The sequence below is a fragment of the Mirounga leonina genome, unplaced genomic scaffold (genome assembly GCF_011800145.1).
Source record: "Mirounga leonina isolate KUSES-001 unplaced genomic scaffold, KU_Mleo_1.0 Mir_177, whole genome shotgun sequence".
Lineage (NCBI taxonomy): Eukaryota > Metazoa > Chordata > Mammalia > Carnivora > Phocidae > Mirounga > Mirounga leonina.
In genome coordinates this window covers 699230-723913 of record NW_023270459.1, presented here as the reverse complement: position 1 = coordinate 723913, position 24684 = coordinate 699230, and the positions used below count along the sequence as shown (strand labels likewise).

The window sequence follows — 24684 nt, the reverse complement described above, 5'->3', positions numbered from 1 at the left end:
GAGTGACTGCTTAATAAGTATGGGGTTTCTTTTAGGGCGATGAAACTGTTTTGGAACTAGACAGAGGTGGTGGTTACGCCACACTGTGAATGTACTAAAGGCTATTGAATTGCACACTTTAAAATGGTAAATTTCGTGTTATGCAACTTTTACCTCCATTTTAATTTTTTTTTTAAGTTTTATTTATTTGAGATAGAATGAGCACGAGCTGGGAGGGTGGCAAAGGGAGAGGGAGAAGCAGACTTCCCGCTGAGCAGGGAGCCTGCCATAGGGCTTGATCCCAGGACCCTGGGATCATGACCTGAGCTGAAGGCAGACCCCTAACTGAGTCACCCAGGTGCCCCCATTTTACCTCCATTTTATTTATTTATTTTAAAGATTTTGTTTACTTATTTTAAAGATTTTACTTATTTGAGACAGCAAGAGAGAGAACACAGAGGGATAAGCAGACTCCCTGCTGAGCAGGGAGCCCGATGTGGGGCTCGATCCCAGGACCCTGGGATCATGACCTGAGCTGAAAGCAGATGCCTAACCGACTGAGCCACCCAGGTGGCCCCAATTTTACCTCCCTTTTTTTTTTTTAATATTTTATTTATTTATTTATTTATTTGACAGAGAGAGAGAGAGTACAAATAGGCAGAGTGGTAGGCAGAGAGAGGGAGAAGCAGGCTCTCCGCTGAGCAGGGAGCCCGATGCAGGGCTCGATCCCAGGACCCTGGGATCATGACCTGAGCTGAAGGCAGCCGCTTAACCAACTGAGCCATCCAGGAGCCCCAATTTTACCTCCATTTTTTTTTTTTTTTGAAGATTTTATTTATTTATTTGAGACAGAGAATGAGAGAGACAGAGCACATGAGAGCGGGGAGGGTCAGAGGGAGAAGCAGACTCCCTGCCGAGCAGGGAGCCTGATGCGGGACTCGATCCCGGGACTCCAGGATCATGACCTGAGCCAAAGGCAGTTGCTTAACCAACTGAGCCACCCAGGCGCCCCTCCCTCCATTTTTAAGAGCAAAACAAACCAACCCAGAAACACACACCTAAGGCTACTATCAGTTAGGAAAGTGTTCCTGTTTGGGAAGGGCAGAGGTCTTCTGGGGACTGTCTTGTTCTACATCTTGATCTGGATGTTGGTTTTAGAGTGAGTTTATGATCCAGGCACTCACCTGTGGTGGTTTATATGTTGGTAATAAGGAAAAATGAAAAAAAAAAAAAAAAGGAAACCTAGGAGGAAAGGAAAAACATCCTCACAACAATCCCATTTTACAGACAAGAACACTGAAGCCCAGAGGCTCCATTACTTGCCCGAGGCTCACGGGGGTTAACTGGAGAGGTGGGATCCGAACTCAGGTTTGCTCCATCCAGAGCCCCCCACTCCTGACCACTACACTGCCTGCCTCAAAACTGGCAGACGGGGGCTGGCCTGGTGGGGACCGGCAGAGGGTGTGCTGAGGCCATGTCAGGAAGGGGACCAGCACAGGGCATGAGGGACTCCAAGAGCTGTGCTCTTGCTTGGCCTGTTCCTTGAGCAGACCCTGCTTAGCAAGAGGCAGCCTGTAGGCCAGGCCTTGAGAGAGCTGGTTCAGGAGGCAGAGGGTAAGTCTTCGCTGAATCTTGGGGTAAATCAGTCTTCCCGCCGAGCCTCAGCTTCCTTGCCTCTAAGATGGAGCCCGCCTCCCAGGGTAGCTATGGGGAACGCAACAAAACTGGGCTCGCCTAGAGCAGAGCCCTGTGCCTGGCACCGAACAGGCACATGGTCAACTGGGGCTCTACTACTTTTAACCACCAGAGGTGGGGTGAGATGCCAGTGGTGCCCACCTGCCCTTGCCCACCTCTGCTCAGAATGGTGGGCCACGGGAGGGCGCTTGGCTGGCTCTGTCAGTAGAGCATACGACTCTTGATCTCGGGCTCGTGAGTTTAAGCCCCACATTGGGCCTAGAGCTTACTTTAAAAAAAAAAAAAAAAAAGAATGGCGGGCAACGGGAGGCCCGGGAGCACCGTGCTTCTGGGTGTATACGGTGCAAACCCAAGGTGGGTATGTCCTGGCTAGGCCATCCCAGCAGCCCATCGGGGTCCCTGCAGCATGAATGGAGGTGCTGAAGGCGTAAGAGGGGCTGAGACCCATTTAATGCCGTCAGCGGCCCTAAACCAGACCCAAGCTCCCGCCCCAGCAACAGCTCTCTGGCCGCCTCCAGAGCTCCTCACAGCCCAGCCCAGCAAGCCGCTGGCCTGGGGACACTCAGGAGCTGAGACCCCGGCAACACCCTAGCACCCGCATAGCACGCCCACACAATCCCAATCATTCAGTCAGCAATCAGTTATTGAGCACCTACTGCATGCCAGAAACTTTCCTAGGCCCTGGGGATACCATAGTAAATGGCCAGATAAAATCCCTGCCCTCGGAGAACTGAGGTCACAGGCCTACACTGTTAACCCATTTTACAGATGTGAAACCAAGGCTCAGAGAGGCAACAGAGCTTGCTCAGAGTCACCAAAAGGAAGTAGCAGAGCCAGGGTTAGAACTGTGACATCTGCCAAAGCTCAGAAAGCTCCACCGACAGCCCCAAACTCACAACTCACAGCCCACCCTGAGCAGGTAGGGTCAAGGTGCCTCAAATACCACCCCTGCCTGCAAAGGCAGTGGGAAACAGGTTTCCCCTGCCCAGTCTGATGGCGGAGGCCTGGCCCTGGGGATCACCTCCATCCCTCATCACTGCTCTGTGTCTGCAGACCAGGACAGGGCACGATGGGTGGGCACTTCTCCTGGTTCCCACCAGGCGGGCCCCACATCAGCCTCCTTGTCTCTTCAAACACGTCCAGCCCACTCCCCCTCCGGACTCATGGCTGGCCCCTTCACAGGCACTCTCCTGCCCCAGTTAGCCATGGGGCTCACTCCTTGCACTCCTGCAGGTTGTTATCAAATGCCCCTTCTCAGTGAGCCCTCCCTAACCACCTGTTTATGACAGCTCCCCCTGCTTCCTCCCACATCCCTTCTCGCGTTGCTTGATTTTTCTCCATGCCCCTTACCACCACTGCTCGCACCGGTCCCCTTGGGTGCCGCCCACCCTCCCCACTAAATGTAAGGCGCCAACGTGAGAAGGGGACTTCCGCCTATCTGGTTCACTGCCGAGTCGCCAGCACCTGGACCATAGTAGCTGCTCAGTCCGCGTCTACTGACTGAATGGACGCATACGGAGCGCGGCTACCACCAGGCTTCGCCCCCTCCCACCCTAGGAGAAGGTCCACGGAAGCCGGGACAGTCGGCCTCCACCCCGCAGTGCCTGGACAGCTGCCCCTCCCTGCCAAGCCGGTGGGCACCACGCTTCTGGGGCCAGAAGGCCTGGGCTCTAACAGAATAGGCTGTTAGGCTCTTCACTGTCAATGACTTCATTTCTCCAGGCCTCAGCTGCCCACCCGTAGAAGCAGACAAGGCCATGCCCTAGCTCCCGGCGCCCTGGGCTCAGGCCGCCTGAAGGGTTAATTAAAGCCACCGCCTGAAGGGTTAATTAAAGCCAAGGTCCTTCCCGTGGCCTCCAGGGCCCAGCACGGTTGGATGCCACATCCGGCTTGCCCTCGCTCTCTCCGCTCCAGCCAGCCTGGCCAACTCAACCAGGCGCGCTCCCGCCTTCATCCCTGCTGTCCCATTCCCTGGGACAGCCTTGCCCAGCTCTGTGTGTGGCTCACCTCCTCGCCTCCCCTCTCCCCCCGGGGCCTCCATCACTGTCCCCTCCTCAGAGAGGCTCGTCCTTAGAGTCCCTACTGCTCACAACGGCACTCCTCACCACCTGACATCGTATGTCTGCTTCTCTGTTCGCTGTCCCCAGCCCCCACTAGAATGTGAACTCCATGAGGGCACCACACGTCCCAGGAGCCTGGGAGCCCGGACGGCCTGGCACACCACACATACTCATTGAGTATTTGCGGAATGAATGAATGTTGAGTATTGCCTCACTGTGTTACTTCAGTTAAGTGACTTCCCCTCCCCGAGCCTCAGTTTCTTCATCTATAAAATGGGGCTATGACTGAGACCACGAATGCAGAGGCAGACTCGAGACCTGGCCCGGGAGCTCATGCCGGATGATGCCCAGGAGCATCCCCAGGCTGCTGCTGAAGAAGTCCATGAAACGGGTTTTAAGGAGCTACTGGCCTGGGGCAGGCGGGTAGGGCTCAGCACCCTGGCTCCTCGGGCTGCAAAGACCCTGTACCTCTGCCTCCCTGGGCACCAGGTGCCAGGAGCAAAGCCAAGGCAGGAGGGGAGAGACGCAATCCAGTGGACAAAAGCAGCCCCTTACCACGCTTGTGGAGCCAGCCTTCTTTGATGACAGACACCTCATTCATGGTGGCAGCGTTGACACGCTGTCACCTAGCTTAGAACAGCTCAGGGCAGCAGGACATGCAGGAGGCACAGTGGACAGAGCACAGTCTGCAAGACAAGAGAGGAGCTCATGAGAACTCGAGGGGGACTCACCACAGCCCCTGGCCTCACGACAGCCCGGCCGGCCGGCCCCTCCAGCCGCTCTGCCTGCTCTGCGCAGGGTGGAGGCGGTGGGGATAGGGAGCCCTGCCCACTTGGCCCAGTCCGAGGAGGAAGATGTGGCCTCGTCCTCAGGGACTCCAACTGGGGGCGGGAGGGGGGGGGCTGACCCTGCCCTCGGAGCCTTACTCTGGAGGGAACAGAGCTCCCCGGCCTAGGCAGGCCTTGCTGAGCGGAGGCAGCCTCTCCACCCACCTTCACCCCAGAGTGGCCTCCACCCCGGGTCATTCCCAGGCCCCCACACTGCGGTGACCTGGGATGAATCAGACAGCCCTGGGCACCTGAGGGACTGCTCAGAGCCGCCAGCATCTGCCTGCCGCCCCCCCCACCCCGACACACGGACACACGCGCGCTCGCACACTCTCTCCGCCCCCTCCCCTCCTTCCAACCTACCACCCTCAGCAAACCAAGTGCCCCCAAACCCCTGCGCCAAGCCACCCTGTGTCACTCCCTCAGCCTCAGCCCCTCTTTGCCCCCACCAGATGACTGAGGGAAGACAAGTTTCCGACGCTCGGGATCTTGAACAAGACAGCAACCTACTGCGAATGCACTTGTCTGGGGCTTAGGAGCCGGTCCCGGGGGCTCAACCAAGGCCCTGGTCCCTTCCCCAAGACCTCCACTTCCGTCCTCAGGGACCAGCAGCCGACAGACTGACAGACGCCGAGGCCGCTGCTTCGTCTCAGGTTCCCAGGGTGGAAGGGAGGAGGGCGGGAGGCAGCCGCCCACTGGGCCCCTACCTAGAGCCACAGGCCTGGAAAGGGGCCACGGAGCCCAAGGCGCCTTTCGCCTTGCCCGGCCCGGGGTTATTTGCGGACAGCAGGTCAGGAGCTACAGCGGCCCCCAGAGAAGTGGCAGCTGGCTCTAGGGACACCACGGGCATCGGCTTTCTCTCATGGCCCAGGGGAGCTGGGGGGCCGGCCACACTACTGCCTGGCATGTGACGGTGGCAGGCCGCCCAGACCCGGGCAGGGAAGGGAGGTAAGTGGGAGGAAGCGAAAGGAGAGACAAGACGGACAGTGACAGGGAAGTAAACAGTGGGGTGAGAGATCACGTTCTGGACTGAGCCGCAAAGGCAGGGCCAGAAGCAGCACAGGGGCTCCCGCCTGCAGCAGGCGGGACCAGCCCCGAGGGGCTCCCGTTCCACAGATGGATGAACGGACGGACCACCCAGGATGGGAGAGCCTGACAATCCCACCAGCCTGCCTTCCACCTCTAACGTGACCAGTCTCTGCCCCTGCCCCGCCCCCTGCCCCCTGCCCCCCCTCCCGCCCTGGGGATGGCCTGGCTCACTGGCTCAGGTCCAGTGCTGTCCTCTCCCTCGAGGGCTCCCGCACCCCCTCCCTAGACTCCCCACCCACTCCCTTATTGCTCTCTCCAATCTGTCCCCGTTCACCAGCCAGACCCCTTAAACCTAACCCTATCCTTCCCCCACTCAAAAGGCCTTTCGTGGCTTCCCGCTGACCTCAGGAAAGAGCCAAGCTCCCTCACTTGGGATTCAAGGCCCTTTAGGACCCAGCCTCTACTGACCTTCACTCCAGCTGCCCCCTGCCCCTGCTCTGCCCAGCGGCCCCCACTGTCCATTCACCCGCGTCCTGACGCCTCTCCCAACTGCCCTGGCCTTCTCCCTGGGCTCTGAGTCTCTGCTTTCAACCCTTAGACTCCACCTAAATCTGGCCCCGTTCCTCCAGGTTAAAAACCCTTCCCAGGCCCCCCAGTGTGCTCAGACACAGAACAAAGTCCTTTCCACCACGAGCTTAGGGTCACCTAGAAAGCTCTCTATAAAACCTAATAACCGTGACAATAATTATACCTGGTACTACCTCCGTCTCCAGCCCCCCACCCTCCCCAACCAGGCTTCTGTCTCTCAGGCCCATCCCTCTGGCCTCCATTCCCTGTACCTGTACCTTCTGTGGGTTCTCCCTCCTCCTGGAGGTCTCAGCTGAACCAGCCTCCTCCGGGAAGCCTTCCTGACCTCAGAGGCTGCCTGGGTACTCTCTGCGCACCTCCTCAGCCAATTCTTCCGACACCTATTAAGTGCTAATCTAGTGGACCAGCACAGCATCTGGATATCTGCTGAGTACATAATGAAAGAACCCAAGTCTCCCCAGCCCAGGACCAGACAGAGCCATGGAAACATTTCCAGAGTCTACTCATGCCACCAATCTCCTCTGAGCGTGTCCTAAGCTCCAGACAACCAGAGGGATACCAGAGATGAATCATCAGGAAGACAAGACACGGCCCCTGCCTTCATGAAGCTCTCACCCTGGTGGAGGCGGCAGACAACACACAAGTATGCGTGTAACAATGTCAGGTGGTGAAGAGGTACTGAGAAGCAAAGTCAAGCAGGAGAAAGGGTGGCGGGGAATGTGGGGTGCTATGTTAGCTGTGTGGTAGGGGGGACATGTGAGGAGGGAGGGAGCCATGCTGCCCTGTAGGGAAAAGGATTTCGGGCAGGGGAAGAGCAAGTGCAAACCTCTGAGTCAGGAAGTACTTGTAGAGCGTGAAGAACTGCCAAGGGGCTGGTGTGGCCAAGGAGCCAGGAGAAGTGGGAAGGAAGAACAGTTAGGGCCTGGCGTGAGGGGGTGGTGGGAAGTTCGAGACGTTGTCCCGACATGGGGGCGAACACCACGCTTCCCCTAGTACCAGCTCAGTTCGCAAGTTCCAAAGAACCGGTATGGAGAACCCAAGTCCCAAGGAAGGGTGGCCATGGAAGGACAGGACCGGGTGGGCCTGGCGTCCAATCTCGACGTTCCCCTCCCATCCCCAGCCCGGCGACTTCACCTCCGTGATTCTGCGTGTCTCGGGGTAGTCAGCAGCGCTGAAGCACCCGCTGCGTGCAGAGGCTCGGCCTACTGCCTGGCCCGGACCCTGGGGAACACGTGAACACGTGGGTGAGCATTCAAACACGCAGCTGCCGTGATCAGAGAGAAGCAAAAGCAGCCAGGTATGGCCAACAGTGGCAGTGGCTCGCGGACCAGCCGGGTGGCCTTGAGCAAGTGGGGAGCCGGTGCCCTCGTGGGGTCCCTCCTCAATGATCTCAACCGCCCCACCAGAGGGGCAGTGACCATGCCCAGGGGAAGGCAGAAGCTCGGAGAGTGGAAGCAAGCCATTTACCTCGGGTCTCCCCACTGCTCGGCACCCCGGGGCCACTTTCTACATTCTCATTTCAGCAGCTTGGGCAAGGGCAGGGGGAGGAACTGGAAGATCCCCTGCGCCCCGCCTGGATCCCGACCCGTCCTCCCGCTGAGGGTGGCGCCTCGCTGAGGTGTCTATGACGCAGTCCTGGGGTGATGAAATACCAGGCACCGATGCCAAGAGGATGGCCTGCTCCCCAGGGAGCTGCCGGCAGAGGCTGCCCAGGCGGGATGACAGAACAGCCTCTGGAAGCCAGGTGTCAGCACGCAGGGGCCTGCCCTGGCCGCCCCGGCCCAGAGGCAGCACACCCCACGGCAGGGGGGGCCTGCACGGCCCCATCCCCACGCGCTGCTTCCTTGAGTGTCCGGGCCCGAGTCGGACGGACGAGGGCCTGGGCCCGGGCGGCAGCTTGTAGGCTTGAGGTGAGCCCCCTGGGAGACAAGGAGAAAAGAGCAAGGCCACTTCACAAGAGTCACCCACGCTACCAAGGAACGCACACAATCTCGTTATTTAGGAGGAAATACAAGTTACCATCCACCAGGATGGCTGAAATTTTAAAAACGGACGGTGCTAAGTGTTGACAAAGATACAGATGAACAGTGGTGGAAGTATAAAATGGTTCAACCACTATGGAAAACTGCTTGGCAGTAAAAATTAAAACTCAATACGTGCCCACACCCCATGACCCAGCAATTCCACAACCCAACCCGACAGAAAGGAGTGTGTTTGTTTACCAAGGGACATATACTGGAATGTTCACAGCAGCAATACTCACAGTAACCCCCGAACTGGAAACAGACCAAATGTCTACCCACAGGAGAATGGAGAAAACAAATGGAGGTAAATTCATACAGCAGAACATTCCTCCACTCACTACGGACACATTCAACAGGGACAGAGCGTAAGGAGGTTACCACAAAAGAAATGAAAGACGACACACACACAACAACACATCAAGTGTGGGTCCATTAGCAGTAAGTTCGGAACGGGCAACAACACTACATGTTTAGGGGTACCTTCCTCACTTACAAAACTATGCTGAACGTCAAGGAAACAAATCCACAAAAGTCGGGGGAGTGGGTAGCTTTAGGAACAGCGGAGGAGTTTCCAGGAGCTGACCGGGTTCTGTTGTGGTCACACCGGGCTCTGTCCTGTGGCCGTTTGTTATACTGCACCACACAAAACAGGTTTAATACCATTTTTCTGTGTCGTATGACAAAAGAAGTAACTATAAAAAAAGAACCTGGGTTTGAGAGTCCAGAGAATGTGCGGAGCCAAAATCAGGCCTCCTGGCTTCCAGAGTTTGCCCTTCCCAAGGCTGGCGTGCCTGGATTTTCCCCTAAAGAAGGTCGGGTCACCAATGAGGAAGGAGGAAGGAGGCGGCATCCAGGGTCCAGAGGATCCGAATTTCACCCCCAGGCTCTGCTGGCTTCCCGGCTGTGTGGCCACAGGCAAGTGACACCCTGCCCTCTGTCGAGTGTAGAGCTTCCCTCCGTACAATTATCCTGCTGGAGAAGGACCACGCACCCCAGGAGGGAGCAGGCACACACTCCGGGCCCCACGGCGTGAGAGTGGGCTGGACGGAGGGGCGGGGACGTCTAGCTCTGCACAGAAGACAGCTGAACAGGGATGAAGATCACTGCTCTCGGTGGTCACTGTGAGCAGGGACAGAGACAGGAGACTCGACAGGGGTCCCCAAGGAGGCTCTGACCACTTTGGCCAGCTTTTATCCGTCTCAAGAGCTGCTGAGTACATGGCTGTCACTGACTTACTCCACCGTTAGTCTCAAACGCTCTACAGTAACTTATTCTAAAACTTCTTTAAGACATTTGTATTACCACCTATCTGACTCACGGGTGTTACTTACTGCTCAATGGTTTCCAAACTGTAGCTCCTTCAGGAGCTTCAGCTCACAGAGCCAGAGTCAGATCTGTGAGAGGCAACTTACAGGACGATGCAGGGCCACTGGGGGGAGGTCCTGGTGGCAGTCCTGGGCAGGGACTGGGTCCTGGAAAGGGTCCTTCCAAACCTGTTTCCACATCTGTAAAATTAGGGTTGTGTGGTTCCCGCTGCTCGGGGAGGGCGAGGGAGGGTTGTGAAGGCTCACTGAGCTCTAGCACTAGGTCTTCACCCTTTCTATGGGCTCGGACCCTGTGACCACCGAGTCAGAGCCCATCCCTCCTGTGCTCAAACCCTCCGGTGTCCCCATCTTACCCCGAGTAAAAGCCAGAGTCCTTACAGGACCCTCAGGACCCTATGAGATCTGCATGGTTCCCCCTTTACTTCTCCAAATACACTCCATTTCAACAGTGCCTAGTCCTGTGGCTCCTCCAATACACCAGGACATCCCTACCTCAGGGCCTTTGCACCTGCTGCCCCCTTGGTCGGAATGCTCTGCTCGCAGGTATCTGAGGGGCCCCATTCCGCTTTCTTCAGCCTCTGCTCACATGCCACTTTCTTCAAGAAGTCTTCCTAAACAGACAAAAGGGAGCTCCCATCCTACCTCCCCTAACCCTTTATTTTTCTCCATACCTCTACCTCTCCTTATCCTTTTTCTCTGTAAGCATTTTTCATCGCTGTCGTGACTTTATGTATTTACCTGTGTATCAGCTTATTGTTAACCTCTCCCCACTATAATGTCAGCACGGTAAGAGCAGGGGCTCTGGCCTGTCTTGGGCCCTGCTGGATCCTCTGAGCCTTGCAAGGTGCTGGGTACACAGTGAGCACTTAAAAAGTTATTTGCGGAATGAATGTGCAATGTGAAGCCCTGTGCCCAGAACAGGCTCAGAGTGACTTAGGTTCCTTTCCTTGCCACTCGTCAACTCCTTTTTTCCTCTGGGCCCCCCTCCCTGACCTCGTTTCTATGCCAGACGACACAGATGGCATAAGGGAGGCAGGAGGGGAGGCTGAGGCTCTGCAGCTCCTGGAGCTAGAGACAGCAGGGTGGGGCTCCTTCCTGGGGCTACAACCCCCCAGGGCCCTCTGCCACCTGCCCTCTAATCTGCACCTTCCCTATAGCTCCCTGAGGAGGACTTGCTCAGGAGATAAACGCAAAGACAACAGGAACCTGTCCTTCAACAGGCAACACCTGCTTGCGGGAATCTGGGAGGAAACACAGGCGCGGGGTGAGCTGAGGGAAGCAGCTCCCTTGTTTGCCGTCCCCAGCTATGTGAACTGGTTCCGTGCTTTGTGAGCGCACTTTAGCAGTACTAAAAAAGTGGCAACCCGCCGTCAGAATTTCTCCTGCAGATCATTGCCTGTGCACAGAGGTTCTAAGGTGGGGTTTCTCCGCCTCAGCAGGAGTGTTACTTGGAACCAGGTAATTCTTGGTGCAGAAGCTGCTGTGTACACAGGAGGAGGCTTTACCAGCATCCCTGGTCTCTACCTGCACACCCTCCCCTGAGCTGTGACTATCAAGGAAGTCCTCACAGGGGCACCTGGGTGGCTCAGTCGGCTGAGCCAGCCACTCCTGATCTCAGCTCAGGTCAGGTCATGATCTCAGGGTCGTGGAATCGAGCCCCGCTTGGGGCTCCTGGGGCTCCGGGCTCGGCGCAGAGCTGGCTTGTCCCTTTCCCTCCCTCTGCTCTAAGATAAATAAATAAAATCCTTAAAAAAAAAAAAAAAAAAAAAAAGAGAGAGTCCTCACACGCTACCAAATGTCCCCTGCAGGCAGAGCACCCCAGAGCAGAGCCCACCACCCCACCAGCTGCGAAGCGCTGTGCCGAGGGTACACTTGCTGAAATCGTGCAAGACTGGAAGTGACCGACACGCCGGGCCCAGGGCTCTGTCACCCTAGCAACGGTTAATGTGGCGGCACCAAAAAGAGGGAGCGGATGCCCATGTGCCCGTGTCTCATTTACCACAGGCCAGGCACACCCAAGTGCTCTGCGCGGGGGAATTCAACCCTCCCGGGCACTTTTACAATCTTTTTTTTTTTTTTTTAAGATTTTTTAAATTTATTTTGACAGAGACACAGCGAGAGAGGGAACACAAGCAGCGGCAGTGGGAGAGGGAGAAGCAGGCTCCCCGCCGAGCAGGGAGCCCGATGCAGGGCTCGATCCCAGGACCCCGGGACCATGACCGGGGCCGAAGGCCGACGCTTAACCGACTGAGCCACCCAGGCGGCCTTACAATCTCTTTCTAATGAAGAACCGTGTCACCATGTGCAGTGACCACTGCCAGCCCCTCGGCCAGGAAGTGTGGAGCCGGCGGGGCCAGCGGCCACATGGCCTCTGGAGTCCGGCACACCGGGAGCCGGGCCCTGCTCCCCAGCTTTGTGGGCTTCAAGCTTCCCGCCCTGGCTGAGGGGCCCTCCCCGGCACCGCCGCGCAGCCCTCGGACGGAAGCAGCCTCCACGGGCAACCTGCCCATCGGCACTGAGCGCGCGCTCAGCTCCACGGAACATCCCGCCTGATCCCCCTCCTGCCACACAGACGTGCGCCCGCACGGGGCCTCCATTTGGGTGGCTGGAGCCAGCCCAAGCGGAAACGTGAGCCACAGCGGCCTCTTCAGGAAAGCAGTCACGCGATCGACGACTGACAACAGATCTCACGGGGGAGAGCGTCTTAGGCCAGAGGCCACATGGAGGTGCGTGTCTCACCGTGGCCCATGTGGAAGAAGTGCCAAGAGATGCAGGACCACGGGGGCAGGAGTCAAGGCTGCCTCAGGAACCAGATGCGCTTCCACCTCGGCTCTGCCACCTCCTGTGGGACCCCGGGCACGTGGCTTCCCCTCTTCCCCTCAGTCTCCCCATCCACACACCAGAGACGGAGCGGTACGCACTCCCTGCGGTGGGGCCTAGAGTTAATCCACACCAAGTCCCTCAAACTCTGCCAGCGAGCCAACCGCTCGGCACCCGGCAGGTGTTAGTGCCTCCGCTGCGGGGAGGCGGGGGGACCCTCGCTTCCCACGTCGCACGTTTCTGTAACATGAGAGTTTTTACCTATCCCACCTCCTCGGTGGGAAGGCCGCGTTAAAGACACTTTTTTTCTCTTCAGTGGCACCCAGTCCCCTCAGCTGCCCCATCGGTCTACTTGGAGCAGGTACAGGACTAGGAGCAGGCTCAAGACGTAGGTGGACTGCAAGAGATACTGGGACAAGAGTAAGCAGAGCAGATTTCCTTCTCTTCCTTGCCACCCCCGCCCACCCTTCCCCCTCAGCCCACCACCCAGGGCCTTACAGCACCCCACGGAAATCACGTCCCATATCGGAGTCGTCCTGGCCACGGGCTCCAAACACACCGAGTGCACCAGGCTGCAGCCAGGCAGAGACCCTCCGAACACAGCTCTGACCCTGTCCCTCCCCTGCTTGGGGATCACATCCAAGGCCTTCATGGAGACAGGGGTCCACCTGAAGTGGCCCCTGCCTATCCTCCTGCCTCTTTGATCAGCAGCACCATCCCCACAGGCACTCTTCCCTTCTCCCGGTCCCTCGAACAATCCTTGCTCTCTCCCCCTCCCTCCCTCCCTCTCTCTCTCTCTCTCTCTCTCTCTCTCACACACACACACACACACACACACACACCCAGGACCTTGCACATACTAGTCGCCCCACCCGGGGCACTGCTCACCCATCTTCACCTGCTAAATCCGTATTTCCTCAGGGAAGACTGCCCTGAGTGCTCCTTGCCCCACAATGAGTCACAGATCCTCAGAGCTCAGCGTCCCTGCCCCCTCATGGCTCTTACCTCGAATGTGCTCAGTCACTTGGACAAGTGTCTGGGTATTGGTGCCTCCCCCATTCGATGGGGTGCTCCACAAGGCAGGGATGGGAATGTCCTGGTCTCCACTGTGTCCCCACCACAGGGCCAGGCCCAGAGCTTCCATAGACTCAGGGTAGGGGTAGCAACCCCAATCATACCTTTGAGGTCAGAGTTGGGTCAAGTGAAGGTGAAACAAAAATCCTGCTTTCATTCATTCCACAAATATGGCACCCAGGCTGTGTCAGCAACTGCTCTGGTCACCAGGGAGGCAGCAGTGACCAAAACAGAGCTCCCTGCCCTAGGGGAGTTTATGGGGGGAGGGGGGAGGGTGGACAAGCCTTAAAGCAAAGCTAAATGAAGAGCAAATTACATGCTGTAACAGAAGTTGACAAACGCTATGGAGAAAAGCAGCACATGGGGGACTAGGTATGTGGGAAGGGGAGAGTGTTTCTGGTTTTATCCAGGGTGATCAGAGAAGGGCTCACTGAGATGGTGAAACGTGAGCAGAAATTCTCCCTGAGAGATGAGGCAGCCACTGGGGCCAGGGGAGAGGGGGGAGAGCACCCCAGGCCCAGGTAGAGTAGCACCAAGGCCAGGTGTGACCAGGAGGGTGGAGGGGAAGGAAGCACGTGAGACTGGGGGGGGGGGGCGGCTGGCTGAGCAGGCCTGGGAGGCCGCTGTAAGGGCTGTGACTGTTTCTCAGGGACAGATGGGGAACAGTCTGGCTTGGGGCGCAGCGGGATGCGGAGTTCCTGGCCCCGGTGAGGCAGAGACTGTATCACAACCGCCTCCTGCAGCTGTCCCCAGAGAAGCCCGATGCACTGGCCTGACTCTCTCACCTGCTGGCCCCCAATGGGGAAACTGAGGACAGGAAGGATGCAGTGAGTACCCAATGCTGGGCAGCCAGGACTTGGCAGAAGAAACCGGATCATGTCCGTCCCAGCCCTGAGCGTCTTCCACCTCCTTCTGCCCTCACTCCCAAGAGACCGAGCCCCCTCTCGCACTGGGGCCAGCCCTCCCTTACCATCCCTGACAGCTTGCAGACCTGGGCTGCCCCTGTTGTACACAAATGCACGCGTGCGCACACGAGCAAGGCCCCTCCGGTCTGGCTAAAGGCTTCTTCCCTCACAGGCATTGCTCCACATCATCATCTGCCTGCTTCCCTGGCCAGCAGTTTTGAGGCAGGGTCTGGTGGCATGAGTGTCCATCTTATCCCTGGGGCACTTAGGAGCAAGCACCTTGGGTCCTACCCATGGATAACATTTACTGAGTGTTCATGATGTGCCAGGTCTGGACTCCTATGAATCCTCATGGCAATCCTGGGAGGTAGATGCTATTGTTAACCCCATTCTTCAGAAGAGGAAACTGAGACCCAGAGAGAAGAAATCACATGCCCAAGATCACACAGCGGGTGAGTGCAGGAGATGACTGACCTAGCCAACAGAAGTTTCTGTAGTAGAAATGCAGGCATAGGGGCTAGTGCAAGTAAAAAACTTGTGGGGCACTTGGGTGGCTCAGTCGTTAAGCGTCTGCCTTCAGCTCGGGTCATGATCCCAGGGTCCTGGGATCGAGCCCTGCATCAGGCTCCCTGCTCGGTGGGAGGCCTGCTTCTCCCTCTCCTACTCCCCCTGCTTGTGTTCCCATTCTCGCTGTCTCTCTCTGTCAAATAAATAAAATCTTTAAAAAAAAAACAAAACAAAAAAACTTAAATACAAGTAAAAATTTAGTTTAATTAACTAAAACTCAAAATAGCCACACAGAACTAGTAGCTAGCATATTGGGAGGTGCAGCTCCACAGAACCTCTCTGATGAAGCACCAGGGGGCTGAAGGCAGGAGGGGGGGTGGGGGCAGGTGAAGGCTGGGGATGTGCTCACAGGCCCAAGGGGTTGGATCATCCCAGCCTGCTGCAGAGAAGCTCCCATGTGGTATCATCACTCCCAACCCCTGACCCATCAGCCCAGGGAACTGAAACAGGGCTCAGAGGCCCAAATCCATACCTAGAGTGCTGGTCAAGTCAAATCCTGACTGCTACCTTCCAAGATGCACAGGTCGCTTCCCCAAACCTCAGTGTCTTCATCTATAAAACGGGATCTTAATGCCAACCTGAGCATGTGTTTGTATTATTTCAAAAGATGTTTTGTTTTTTGGGGTGTTTTTGGGGGGGTTGTTTTTTTGGCAATCCAGGGTCATGAGGACCCAATGAGACATGCTTCAAGCACAGCTGGGGATGAGGCCAGCACTTGGGAAAACAGGCAGCAGTTACACAAAGGCAAACTCCAAAGTCAAGGGCCAGCCTGAGCCTGAGTTAGTCAGAGCTATGGAAGTGGCAGCTATGTTCATACTGTCACTAGCTGGTTAAAAGGAATCATCCAGATGATTCATGACATGCCCATATTAACTTGTTGAAAATATCTAAATGAGAACACACAGCTAAAAAAGAGTAGACAAGTCGCAGACACTACCCCAAAACACATGCTCAACCCTTGCCACCCCTCCAACCCCCCTCTAGGTCTTGGGACACCAGTTTGAGAAGCACAGACTTGCCTGCCAGACCCAGGACCCGCCACCCTCCTGTGCACTGACCCCACTCCCCCAGCTGCAGTGGCGTGTACTCGGGGTCACCACACTGAGGTGTATCCCTTCAGGGCCTTTACGCGTGCGGCACCTCTGCCTGGCCCATTTCTTTGGGCTTTCACGTCAAGGCTTGAATGCCTCCCCTCAGGAGCCTTCCCCAAGTCCCCCTCCTGCCAAAGCCAGCCAGATCGGTGTTCCCTTCCTCTGTGGCACCAAGCACTCACAGGACAAACGCTACTTCTCCGCCTCCTCCAGCAGACTGGGCGCCGCTCCCTGACAGACACAACTATACACGGCCCATAGTAGGTCCTCAATAAATTATCTGGTCAAAGAACGGAATACACAATGACCAAAAATAGCCAAGGGCGGGCTCCAGAGCCATTCAGGAATCAGACCCCACGGGAAGGAATAGGGGAGTACCTCCCAACTCTCACCCCTGGCCCCTGGCCTCTAGGGAAGGAAGGGGCTGGCCAAGGCCAGGGCTCCGTGGGCACTGTGGGGGGGTGGAGAGAGGCCACTGCACCCCATCTCCCAAGCAGGGATCGAATGGAGCTAATCCAGTCATTTCCAGAACAAATGAGGCCTACTTCATGTCAGCTCTGTCCAGGAGGGGAGACAGCAAAAAAGTCATTAGGACCACAGTAGTGAGGGGCGCCTGGCCGGCTCAGTCGGTGGAGCGTGCGACTCTTGATCTCGGGGTTGTGGGGTCATGCCCCATGTTGGGTGTAGAGATTACTTAAAGTCTTTAAAACCGCAACAGCAGCGATTACCTCAGAAACAGTGGCCATGGCATTGATCGGAGGCAGAAGGGCCAGTCTCAAAAAGGCAGACTCAACCCCAGATACAGCTGGCTTCCAATTTCCTGTCTGTCACCAACACTGTGACTTTGGGCAAATCCAGTAACCTGCCTGGGCCTTTGCAGGCTCACCTATGAAATGGGAGGAAGAGTTGCGCTGAGCTCCCGGGTCACGCTGAGGATTGGTGAGAGCAGGCACATCAGGCCCCGGAGCGGGCCCAGCACGGAAAGGCCGCCCTGTTAGCGCTCAACAACGACAAAGCAGTCTGCGTAGCTTTCTGTGCCTCAGTTTCCTAACCACCAATGGTGGTGCCTGTTACCCACCTCACAGGCTGCTGTGCCCAAGCTAACAGACACAGGCTGCTCAGAGCCGAGTCTGGCTGAACAGGGGCGCGGTGATGGGTATGATTAATATTCCTGTCAGGAGCCCACCCCAGCAGGAACCTCGGCTGATCGGCCTGCCACCTCCTCCCAAGACTCCAAACACACAGCGGCTCCACCAACCAGCAAGCCCAGGCTGGCTGCGCCCAGGGGCCCCCGTCCGCTCGCAGATGCCCAGCCTGACCCAGGCTCACCATCTCCTGCAGCAGCAGCACGGATCTACCAAGCACCCTCCCAGGAGGCCCCGTATCAGGCACTTTAACACACGAGATCCCTGAATCCTCCCGACAGCCCCACATGGCAGGGTTGTTCCCATTTCAGCAGAGCAAAATGCACCTCAAAGACATGATATGAGGCCCCCAGGGCTCCAGAGCAACCAAGGGAGAAGTTAGGAACAGGGAGCACACCCAGGTCAGCCCAGACCACTATGCAATGACCCACCCGATGAAGACCTTGAAATCAGACCGGGAGGGGGGAGGGAGGGGGGCAAGGGAGTGGCAGCTGCCCCCCCCCCCAGTCCATTTGGAAAGGGCCCACAAGGTGGCAAACCAAGGCAGGCTTGGATTTCTGGCCTCACCCTTAGAAACAACATCTGTGGACGAGCTTCCTGGGCAGAATGGCAGGGCTCGAGGAACTTCCTGCACGGACCTCTACATGTAGTCTCCCCTTAGCCAACCCCGGCTTACCGTCCCCTGCTTCAGGCACCCAGTACAGCCAGGCCCCACGGCGGGTGCTGAGTTGGCGGTGGGTCCTGCCCCCAAGGGGGCCAGGCCCAAGCTCCCACCCCCCACCCCTGCCCCTCCCACACCCGCTCCCTTGTTCCCTCCCTCCTGGTCCTGCTCCCAGGGCTGTCTCCCCTAGCTGGGCCTCTTGCTGCTTGGCTGGTTGTCCAGAAGAGCCTGCCACGGAACCACCCCACCGTGCAGCCCAGAGGCCTGGTGGTTGGGAGCCTTCCACTGAGAGCTCTTGGGAAGTTGAAGAGGCCCAGGGAGGGGTGTCCCTGGGTCCTCCAGAGGCCTGGAGATAACTTCAAAAGACACTCCTTTCCATCCCCTCATCCCAAAGGATTTCCGGAGACCCCAGGAGGTTTGCTCTGAGTCTCCACTCCTTCCAGGAAGACAGCCCAGGGCAAGCCTGGGAAATTCAACAGCCTGGCCTCAGCTTACTGCGCTAAGCCTTCAGTGTGGGGCCCCTCACCCACAATTACCTGGTCTCGGAAGACTCTGGAGCCACACCGCCCAAATTCAGAGCCCATCCCCAAAACTGCGGGGCTGGGGACCCAGAACTGGTTACTGAGGCTCTCCAGGCCTCTGCGAGCTGGGAATCAGAGCCGAGTCCGCCCCGATCTAAGGGGTCTTCACTGAAGTCCTCCCATGGCTCCTTCACAGCACTCGAATCCCTACCGCCATGTCACCTCCTCCAGGAGGCCCTCCCTGATCACCCCACCTAAAACACAGTAATATCCGCACTCTCTTTTCTCTGACCCCCATTCACTTTGCCTTCCCAACACTGACCCAACACTGATATCCTCTCCTAGATTCGTTTGCTGGGCACCTATCTCCACTAGAAGATAGGCCCGTAAAGCCTGGTCATCCCAAGTTCTAGAGCAGCAACCGGGAATGTGGCAGATCCTCAGGCACACAAGCGACATGGAAGGTCAAATCAGCCAAGTACAGGTTTTATCAGGTATTACTGTTGTTCAGCACTGTTATTTGATATTAGCCCAGCTGTCGGGGTTGGGGAGGGGTGGGCCCAAATCACCTCACTGAGCCTCCCCCCATCTGTCCCTAAACGGAACAGCCCCGGGCCCTGGGGAATGCGGTGTGAAAACCACAGAGGAGGGAGGCGACCATCACGCCTTCGCCGTTTCTAAGGCAGTGATTCTACTCAAGGGGGAAGTGGGAGGCATGTGAAACTCCCTGACCGGCTCGAAAATCTACCCCCCGCCCCAGGCAGAAGCCTGAGAACCTCTTCTGGCAAAAGGCACTTTCTGAAGCTCAAAATCTGACCAAGCTGTTCCTCAGAGAAGTCTGCAAGGCTCTGACCCCCACCTGCCCTCCGCCTCGGCCTCCCCTCACTCACCCTGCCCCGCCACTCAGGCCTCCTCCATACCGCAGGTCCCTGCACCTCACCAAGCTTTCAACTCTGACCCTGTGGTTTCCCCACCGCCCTCCAAGGCCGGTCCTTCTCCTCACTCACCTGGTCCATCCGATCGGGGATCAGCAAAGAGGCCTTCCTGACAGCCCAACTACGGAAGCTCCCAGTCACACCTGATTTTAACTGCCTGCCTAGCACCTTCCTCTAACCTGTCCCTTGCTTATTCGCCAGGTTGATGGTTTGTCTCCCTCGATGCCACGGAAGGAGTGGCTCTGTCGAGGGCACCGCTGCATCCCTAGCACCCAAAGCGACACCAGGCATGCAGCAGGTGCTCAGTAAAAGCTGGTGGATAAACGAAACCCTTTGGCTCTGCAATGCCTTCGGGATCCAATGCACACTTCTCTCCCCCGCAACCCCAGCCCAGGTGGCTCTGCACAGCTGGGCCCCTGACTCCCATGAGCACTTTTGCTCCTCACCCAGCTTGTGCGCCCACCCTTCTGCCTCGCAGCCTTCAAAAGGGCTGTTCTCACTGGGGTCAAGGCCCTTCCTGCCACTCCCGGGGGCTGTGGTGGAGATTCAGTAAAAGCACATATAGCAGAGGAGTGTAGCAGAGCCTGACACCCGAAAAAGAGCTAGAATTTTTACCTCGGAGGAGCTCTGGGCAGCAACTGTGTGGGAGGATGAGGAGGTCTGGGCGCTGCACTTGCTACCCTTTATTTGATTATATGTCCCCACCCCCGCCCCAACCCTCCAAAACCTGTTTCCTCATCTGGAAAATAGAGATGCTAATTTCAGCTGGGCCCTCCTCCTGGTGGTACCCGCCAAGGCTCTGCAGCCTGGGAAGGGCCTCCAAGATAATAAGAATTACAATCGCTAAGATATCCTGAGGGCTCACCGTTTGTCAGGCGCTCTTCTGAAAGAGCAAGAACAGGAAACGTTTACTGGAGACTGTTATGCTAGTGAGGCTATGAATGCTTTCCACCAATTAACCCATTTAACCTTCACGACTATGTATGGGGGTGGGGGGAGGGGGAATGACCATCCCTTGACACAGACAATGAAAGCTCAGAAAGATTGAGGAACCTGCTCAAGGACACACAGCCAGGGAGTGCTAGGGCTGGACTTGAACCCCATGCTCTGAATCACCTTGGTGCAGCTCTTTAGAGGTCAGAAACCAGGACACGGGATTCCCAGATTCTTGGCTGGGCCAGCTGGGGAGCTGGACATCAAGACAGTTGAGACGACTGAGGGGAGGGCATGGGGAAAGATGGACGTATTCAGGACTGCCGACTGAGCACCTGCACAGTGCCAGCCACCATCCTAGGAGCTTCTCATGGATGAACCCATTTCGTCCTCACAACAGTCTGAGTTGGGTGCCGTTCAGAGCCCACTGCACAAGAGGTGAACACTGAGGTCCAAGGTCACACAGCCAGAACATGAAAGCTCCAGAAAACTTGCATGCAGGCCCAACCCATCCTTGGGCAGCGACCTCTAACACGGCTCCCCTATGTCACCCCCTGCACGGCTCCCCTGTTTTCTCCTGGCTCCCAGCACGCATACTGCACCGGGTCGAAAGACACCCTGGCTCAACTCTGAGGAGGGACGGAGTTTCACCAGCTAGCCCAGAACTACTAGACTGGCTGCCGAGATGCTCACAGCAGCCCTGGGCTCGGAGGATGAGGGGAAGGAAATGCCCAAGGGTGCAGCTGACAGGGGCCAGGGCAGGGCCTTTGAGGTGCCAGAGACCCACTCGAGCTTGGGACCTGGGGAACAAGGAGCGCACGACACTAGAGGCAAGCCGACCTGGGTTCAAAGCCCAGCCTGCCCCCTAGGGTCTGACAGACCGAGGACAAAGCAATTCTTTCCCCTGAGCCCCAATGTCTCATTTTGCAAAAAGGAAAGAAATACCATATCCACTGCTGGGGGCAACTAACCCACGGTTCTAGGTACTTGTAGACAAGAGGTTCACTGAGGGCAAACCGGGCCGGGAGTTCACGTCTTGGTTCTACTACTTCTGACTGACACATCAGGCCAACCCTTTCACTTCACAGTCTCAGTCTCCTCATCTGTAAAATAGGCACTACACTCCTACTAGCTCACAGGAGTCTATAAAACAGGCATAACCGGGCGCCTGGGTGGCTCAGTCGTTAAGCGTCTGCCTTTGGCTCAGGTCATGATCCCAGAGTCCTGGGATCGAGCCCCGTGTCGGGCTCCCTGCTCAGCGGGAAGGCTGCTTCTCCCTCTCCCACTCCCCCGCTTGTGTTCCCTCTCGCTATGTCTCTGTCAAATAAATTAAATCTTTAAAAAAACAAAAAAAAAAACACGCATAACCATACCTATCCTGCAGGTGCGTTTTTGAGATACAAAAGAGCTCACGTGTGTAAAAGGGGTGCCACACGCCTGACCTACTGTGGAGGGCCAATAAACTCCAGCAGTTCACTAGCTCTGGAAATGACCTGCCTCTCTGTGCTTCAGTTTCCCCTTCCAACACGGAGATCGTTCAACAGTCCCTACGGCTCTAGGATGTATTCAGCAAGTTAATCTATGTGAAGCATTGAATAGTGTGTGGTACACAGAACGCACTCAATAAATGTCAGCCATCAGTCTCACAATTATTTTTATTGCTGCTGTTAACCCCATCAGGCAAACCCTCTAAAAGCTGGCAGAAAGAGACCAGAGAAACAAACCCCTAGTGGAGAAAAATTCTAGAGCCTCACAGTCTCGAAGAGACTCAAGGACCTCTAGGAACCACTACCAGAGAAGCCGGTCAGCTTGGAAGCCAAGGATGTGGACCAGCCTTTGACCACATCACCAGCCCCCATTAGCTGGGTCAATGAGGGACTATAGCCAGCCCTCCGGGAACTCCAGACCCGGGGCAAAGGCTACTGGGCAAGCCAAGGTCACGAGCTGGCCTAGGGAGCCCGGGCACTGGCTCCAAGCACTCACCCAGTGACCACACTGAGAAACTAGATCTGTGGGGGTTTTGGCTACCCTAAGTCCTCCAGAGAAACCTTCCTCCCTGGTTCGAGTTGGGCCAGGGCACCCCCACCCAGGTCCCCTTGGCCTGTGCAGAGAGGAACAGCTGGGAAAACAGCTCTCAGCCTCATTGTCGCCTAGTGGTGAGACCAACTGTTATCGCCTGGTGGGGAGCGTAAACACGACAGGAGGCAGGACAGCTAACCGGGGAGTCACAAACAGCCTCATGACTGGGATGGAGACTGCCATGATCTGTACTGGTGCCTGGCTCCTCTGCACCCACCGCCAAGCAAGGTCTGGCCAGGGCTGAATTGGGAAGAGAGGACAAGGTTGAAAGGCAGACCATGGAGGACCAACCTGATTACTCCCTCTCGCTGAGCCTAAGCAGAGAGGAAGAGGGTCTTCAGAATCCCAAGGATCTAGAAGTCCCCAGCCACCTTCCCTTGGCAGGGAGGTATCCCTTTAAACACTCCTTCCTCCTAAGTCTTAACAAGCAGATCCAGGGGACACAGCTCCTCAAATCTAAGCTCAATACCTCCTCCCCTCCCTAATATGGAGCCGAAAACTTCAGACAGAGGCTTCTAAGACATCTCCTGCCCATAGAAACAAAGAATTTGCCGCAGCAGTGCCCCACACACCTTAAAATGAGGTTTAGTAATATGAAAAGGTTGTGGGAAAGACAGCAATCCCAGCGACCATCCAGTTCCCCCCCAAAGTCATTAAGAAGTTCAATAGCGACCCTCCCTCCTCCGGCTCAGTGTAAACCCCCAAGCCCCACCCACCAAACTCGGGAGGCAAAGCCCTTCCTCAACACTCCGCATTACCGCCCTCCCAAAATACTCCCCTCAACACCCACTGGGGCCTGCCCCCCTCACCCCCGCGCGTCCCTCAACGATTATAAACATCACAAGCCTCCTCCTTTGATACAGCGCTCCTCCACGCTCTCAGGATGCCCCCCCCAGCACCTCAATGGTATAACCCACACGGCGCTACCCGGGCCGCACTTGGTACAGCTCCCTCCGCAGCAGCCCCCCACCGCCCTAAACACGCTAGAGGAAAAGCGCCCCCAGCCCCGAATAGGTACAACCCCTACACGTCGTGAGGCGCGCGCCGCTCCTCCGCCCGCCCCCCCCGCCATGGCTCAGCTCTCGCACACCGGGCGGGCTCCCTTCCCATCCCACTGGTTCAGTCCGCAGCTCCTCAGTGGTTCGGTCCCCGCACTTCGGTGTGCCCCCCCGCGCCGCCTCAGTGGTACGGCCAGCCGCCCCCGCCCCCGGCCCCTCAGGCGTAGTCCGACCGCCCCCGCGCAGCCGCCCCCACTCAGTCCCGGAAGGGGGGGCTCGAGGACGGCGGTCCCCGCCCGGCAGGCACTGGTGGTACGGCCCGACGCCGCACTGCGGGGGGTCCGGACGCGACCATCGCTGGGGGAGGCGCCCGGGGACACGCGCTGGCGCACTCACCTGTCACCGGCGGCCGCCCAGCCTCTCCGGCGGGGCCCTACTCCCGCCCATCGCCACGCCGCGCTTGGTCCCGCTCCTTGTGTTTCCTGGCGCCGGCAACTGCAGCAGCAGCGGCAACGCCTTCTCCGAGCCAGGCCCAACGGCTCGCGCGGCGCGGCCCCCCCCGCCCCCTCCCCCCAGCCCCCGCTTACCGCCCCCTCCCACCCGCTGGCCGGAAATACCGCCTTCTCCCGCCACAAACAGGAACTGACGTAAAAGAGCGAGAGAGATGAACTCGGAGAGCGCTAGAGCGCAGGCGGAAGGCAGGGCAAGAGGCTGACTCAGAGCGGGACGCCTGCGTACTTTAGGCAAGTTTGGGTCGAGGTGGGCTAGCGAGGTGCCACGCGCAGGCGCCGGACGGAAAGAAGAGACACGATTGCGCAGGCGCAGCAGGACTCTGACGCCCGCCTTCCCTAAAGGCTCGCCGCAGTGGTACTTCCCGGCAGCCCCTGGTCCTTATTTACATACGCTTTGATCTCGCTTTACTGTGATCTCGCCTTTCCCTTCGGTTCCGAGGCTCTTAAAGAGCCCTGGAGCGGGGTTTATGAGAGTTGTCTTTTCACTGTGTCCCGTCACTGCGAGCACAGGCTCTGAAGCCTCACAAACCCAGCTTTGCATTTCCTTGCTGGTGATAGTAGACAGAAGACTTCACCGTCTTCTGTGCCTGTGTGTCCAAATCTGCAAAATGGAAACAGAGTTGCGTCACTGGGCTATTGGACTTTTTTATGTAAATAGAGCAGTTTATAGCAATTAGACACTCTGGGACTCCAAAATATTAATCCTACCTGCCTATCATATATGTGCAATTAAATAGGGATATAACTTTTTTTAACAGGGTAACTTGGTCCTAAAAAGGCTTTAAGATCGCCTTGTAAGAAAAGAGTTTTGCAGGGGCACCTGGGTGGCTCAGTCGTTTAGCGTCCGCCTTGGGCTCAGGTCATGATCCCAGAGTCCTGGGATCCAGCCCCGCATCGGGCTCCCTGCTCTGCAGGA

General features: G+C 57.1%; 1 protein-coding gene across 9 annotated transcripts in view; it reads right to left on the bottom strand.

Moving 5' to 3' along the window:
• The window catches only part of AKT2 (AKT serine/threonine kinase 2), a 49895-nt gene extending 26063 nt beyond the window's left edge, over positions 1-23832 (bottom strand). For 3 of the 9 annotated variants that reach the window (XR_004682541.1, XR_004682540.1, XM_035023354.1), the window contains exon 1: positions 4290-4535. Coding sequence is in view for 5 of the 9 variants with exons in the window: in XM_035023354.1 (XP_034879245.1) it covers positions 4290-4335 (46 nt within the window). In the remaining 4 variants the exon portion in view is untranslated. Of the gene's footprint in view, positions 1-4289; positions 4562-5010; positions 5208-7645; positions 7670-23652 lie in introns of those variants that run through there. The other 6 variants (XM_035023355.1, XM_035023358.1, XM_035023357.1 and 3 more) reach the window with 6 other exon arrangements.
• Between the last annotated feature and the right edge of the window lie 852 nt (positions 23833-24684).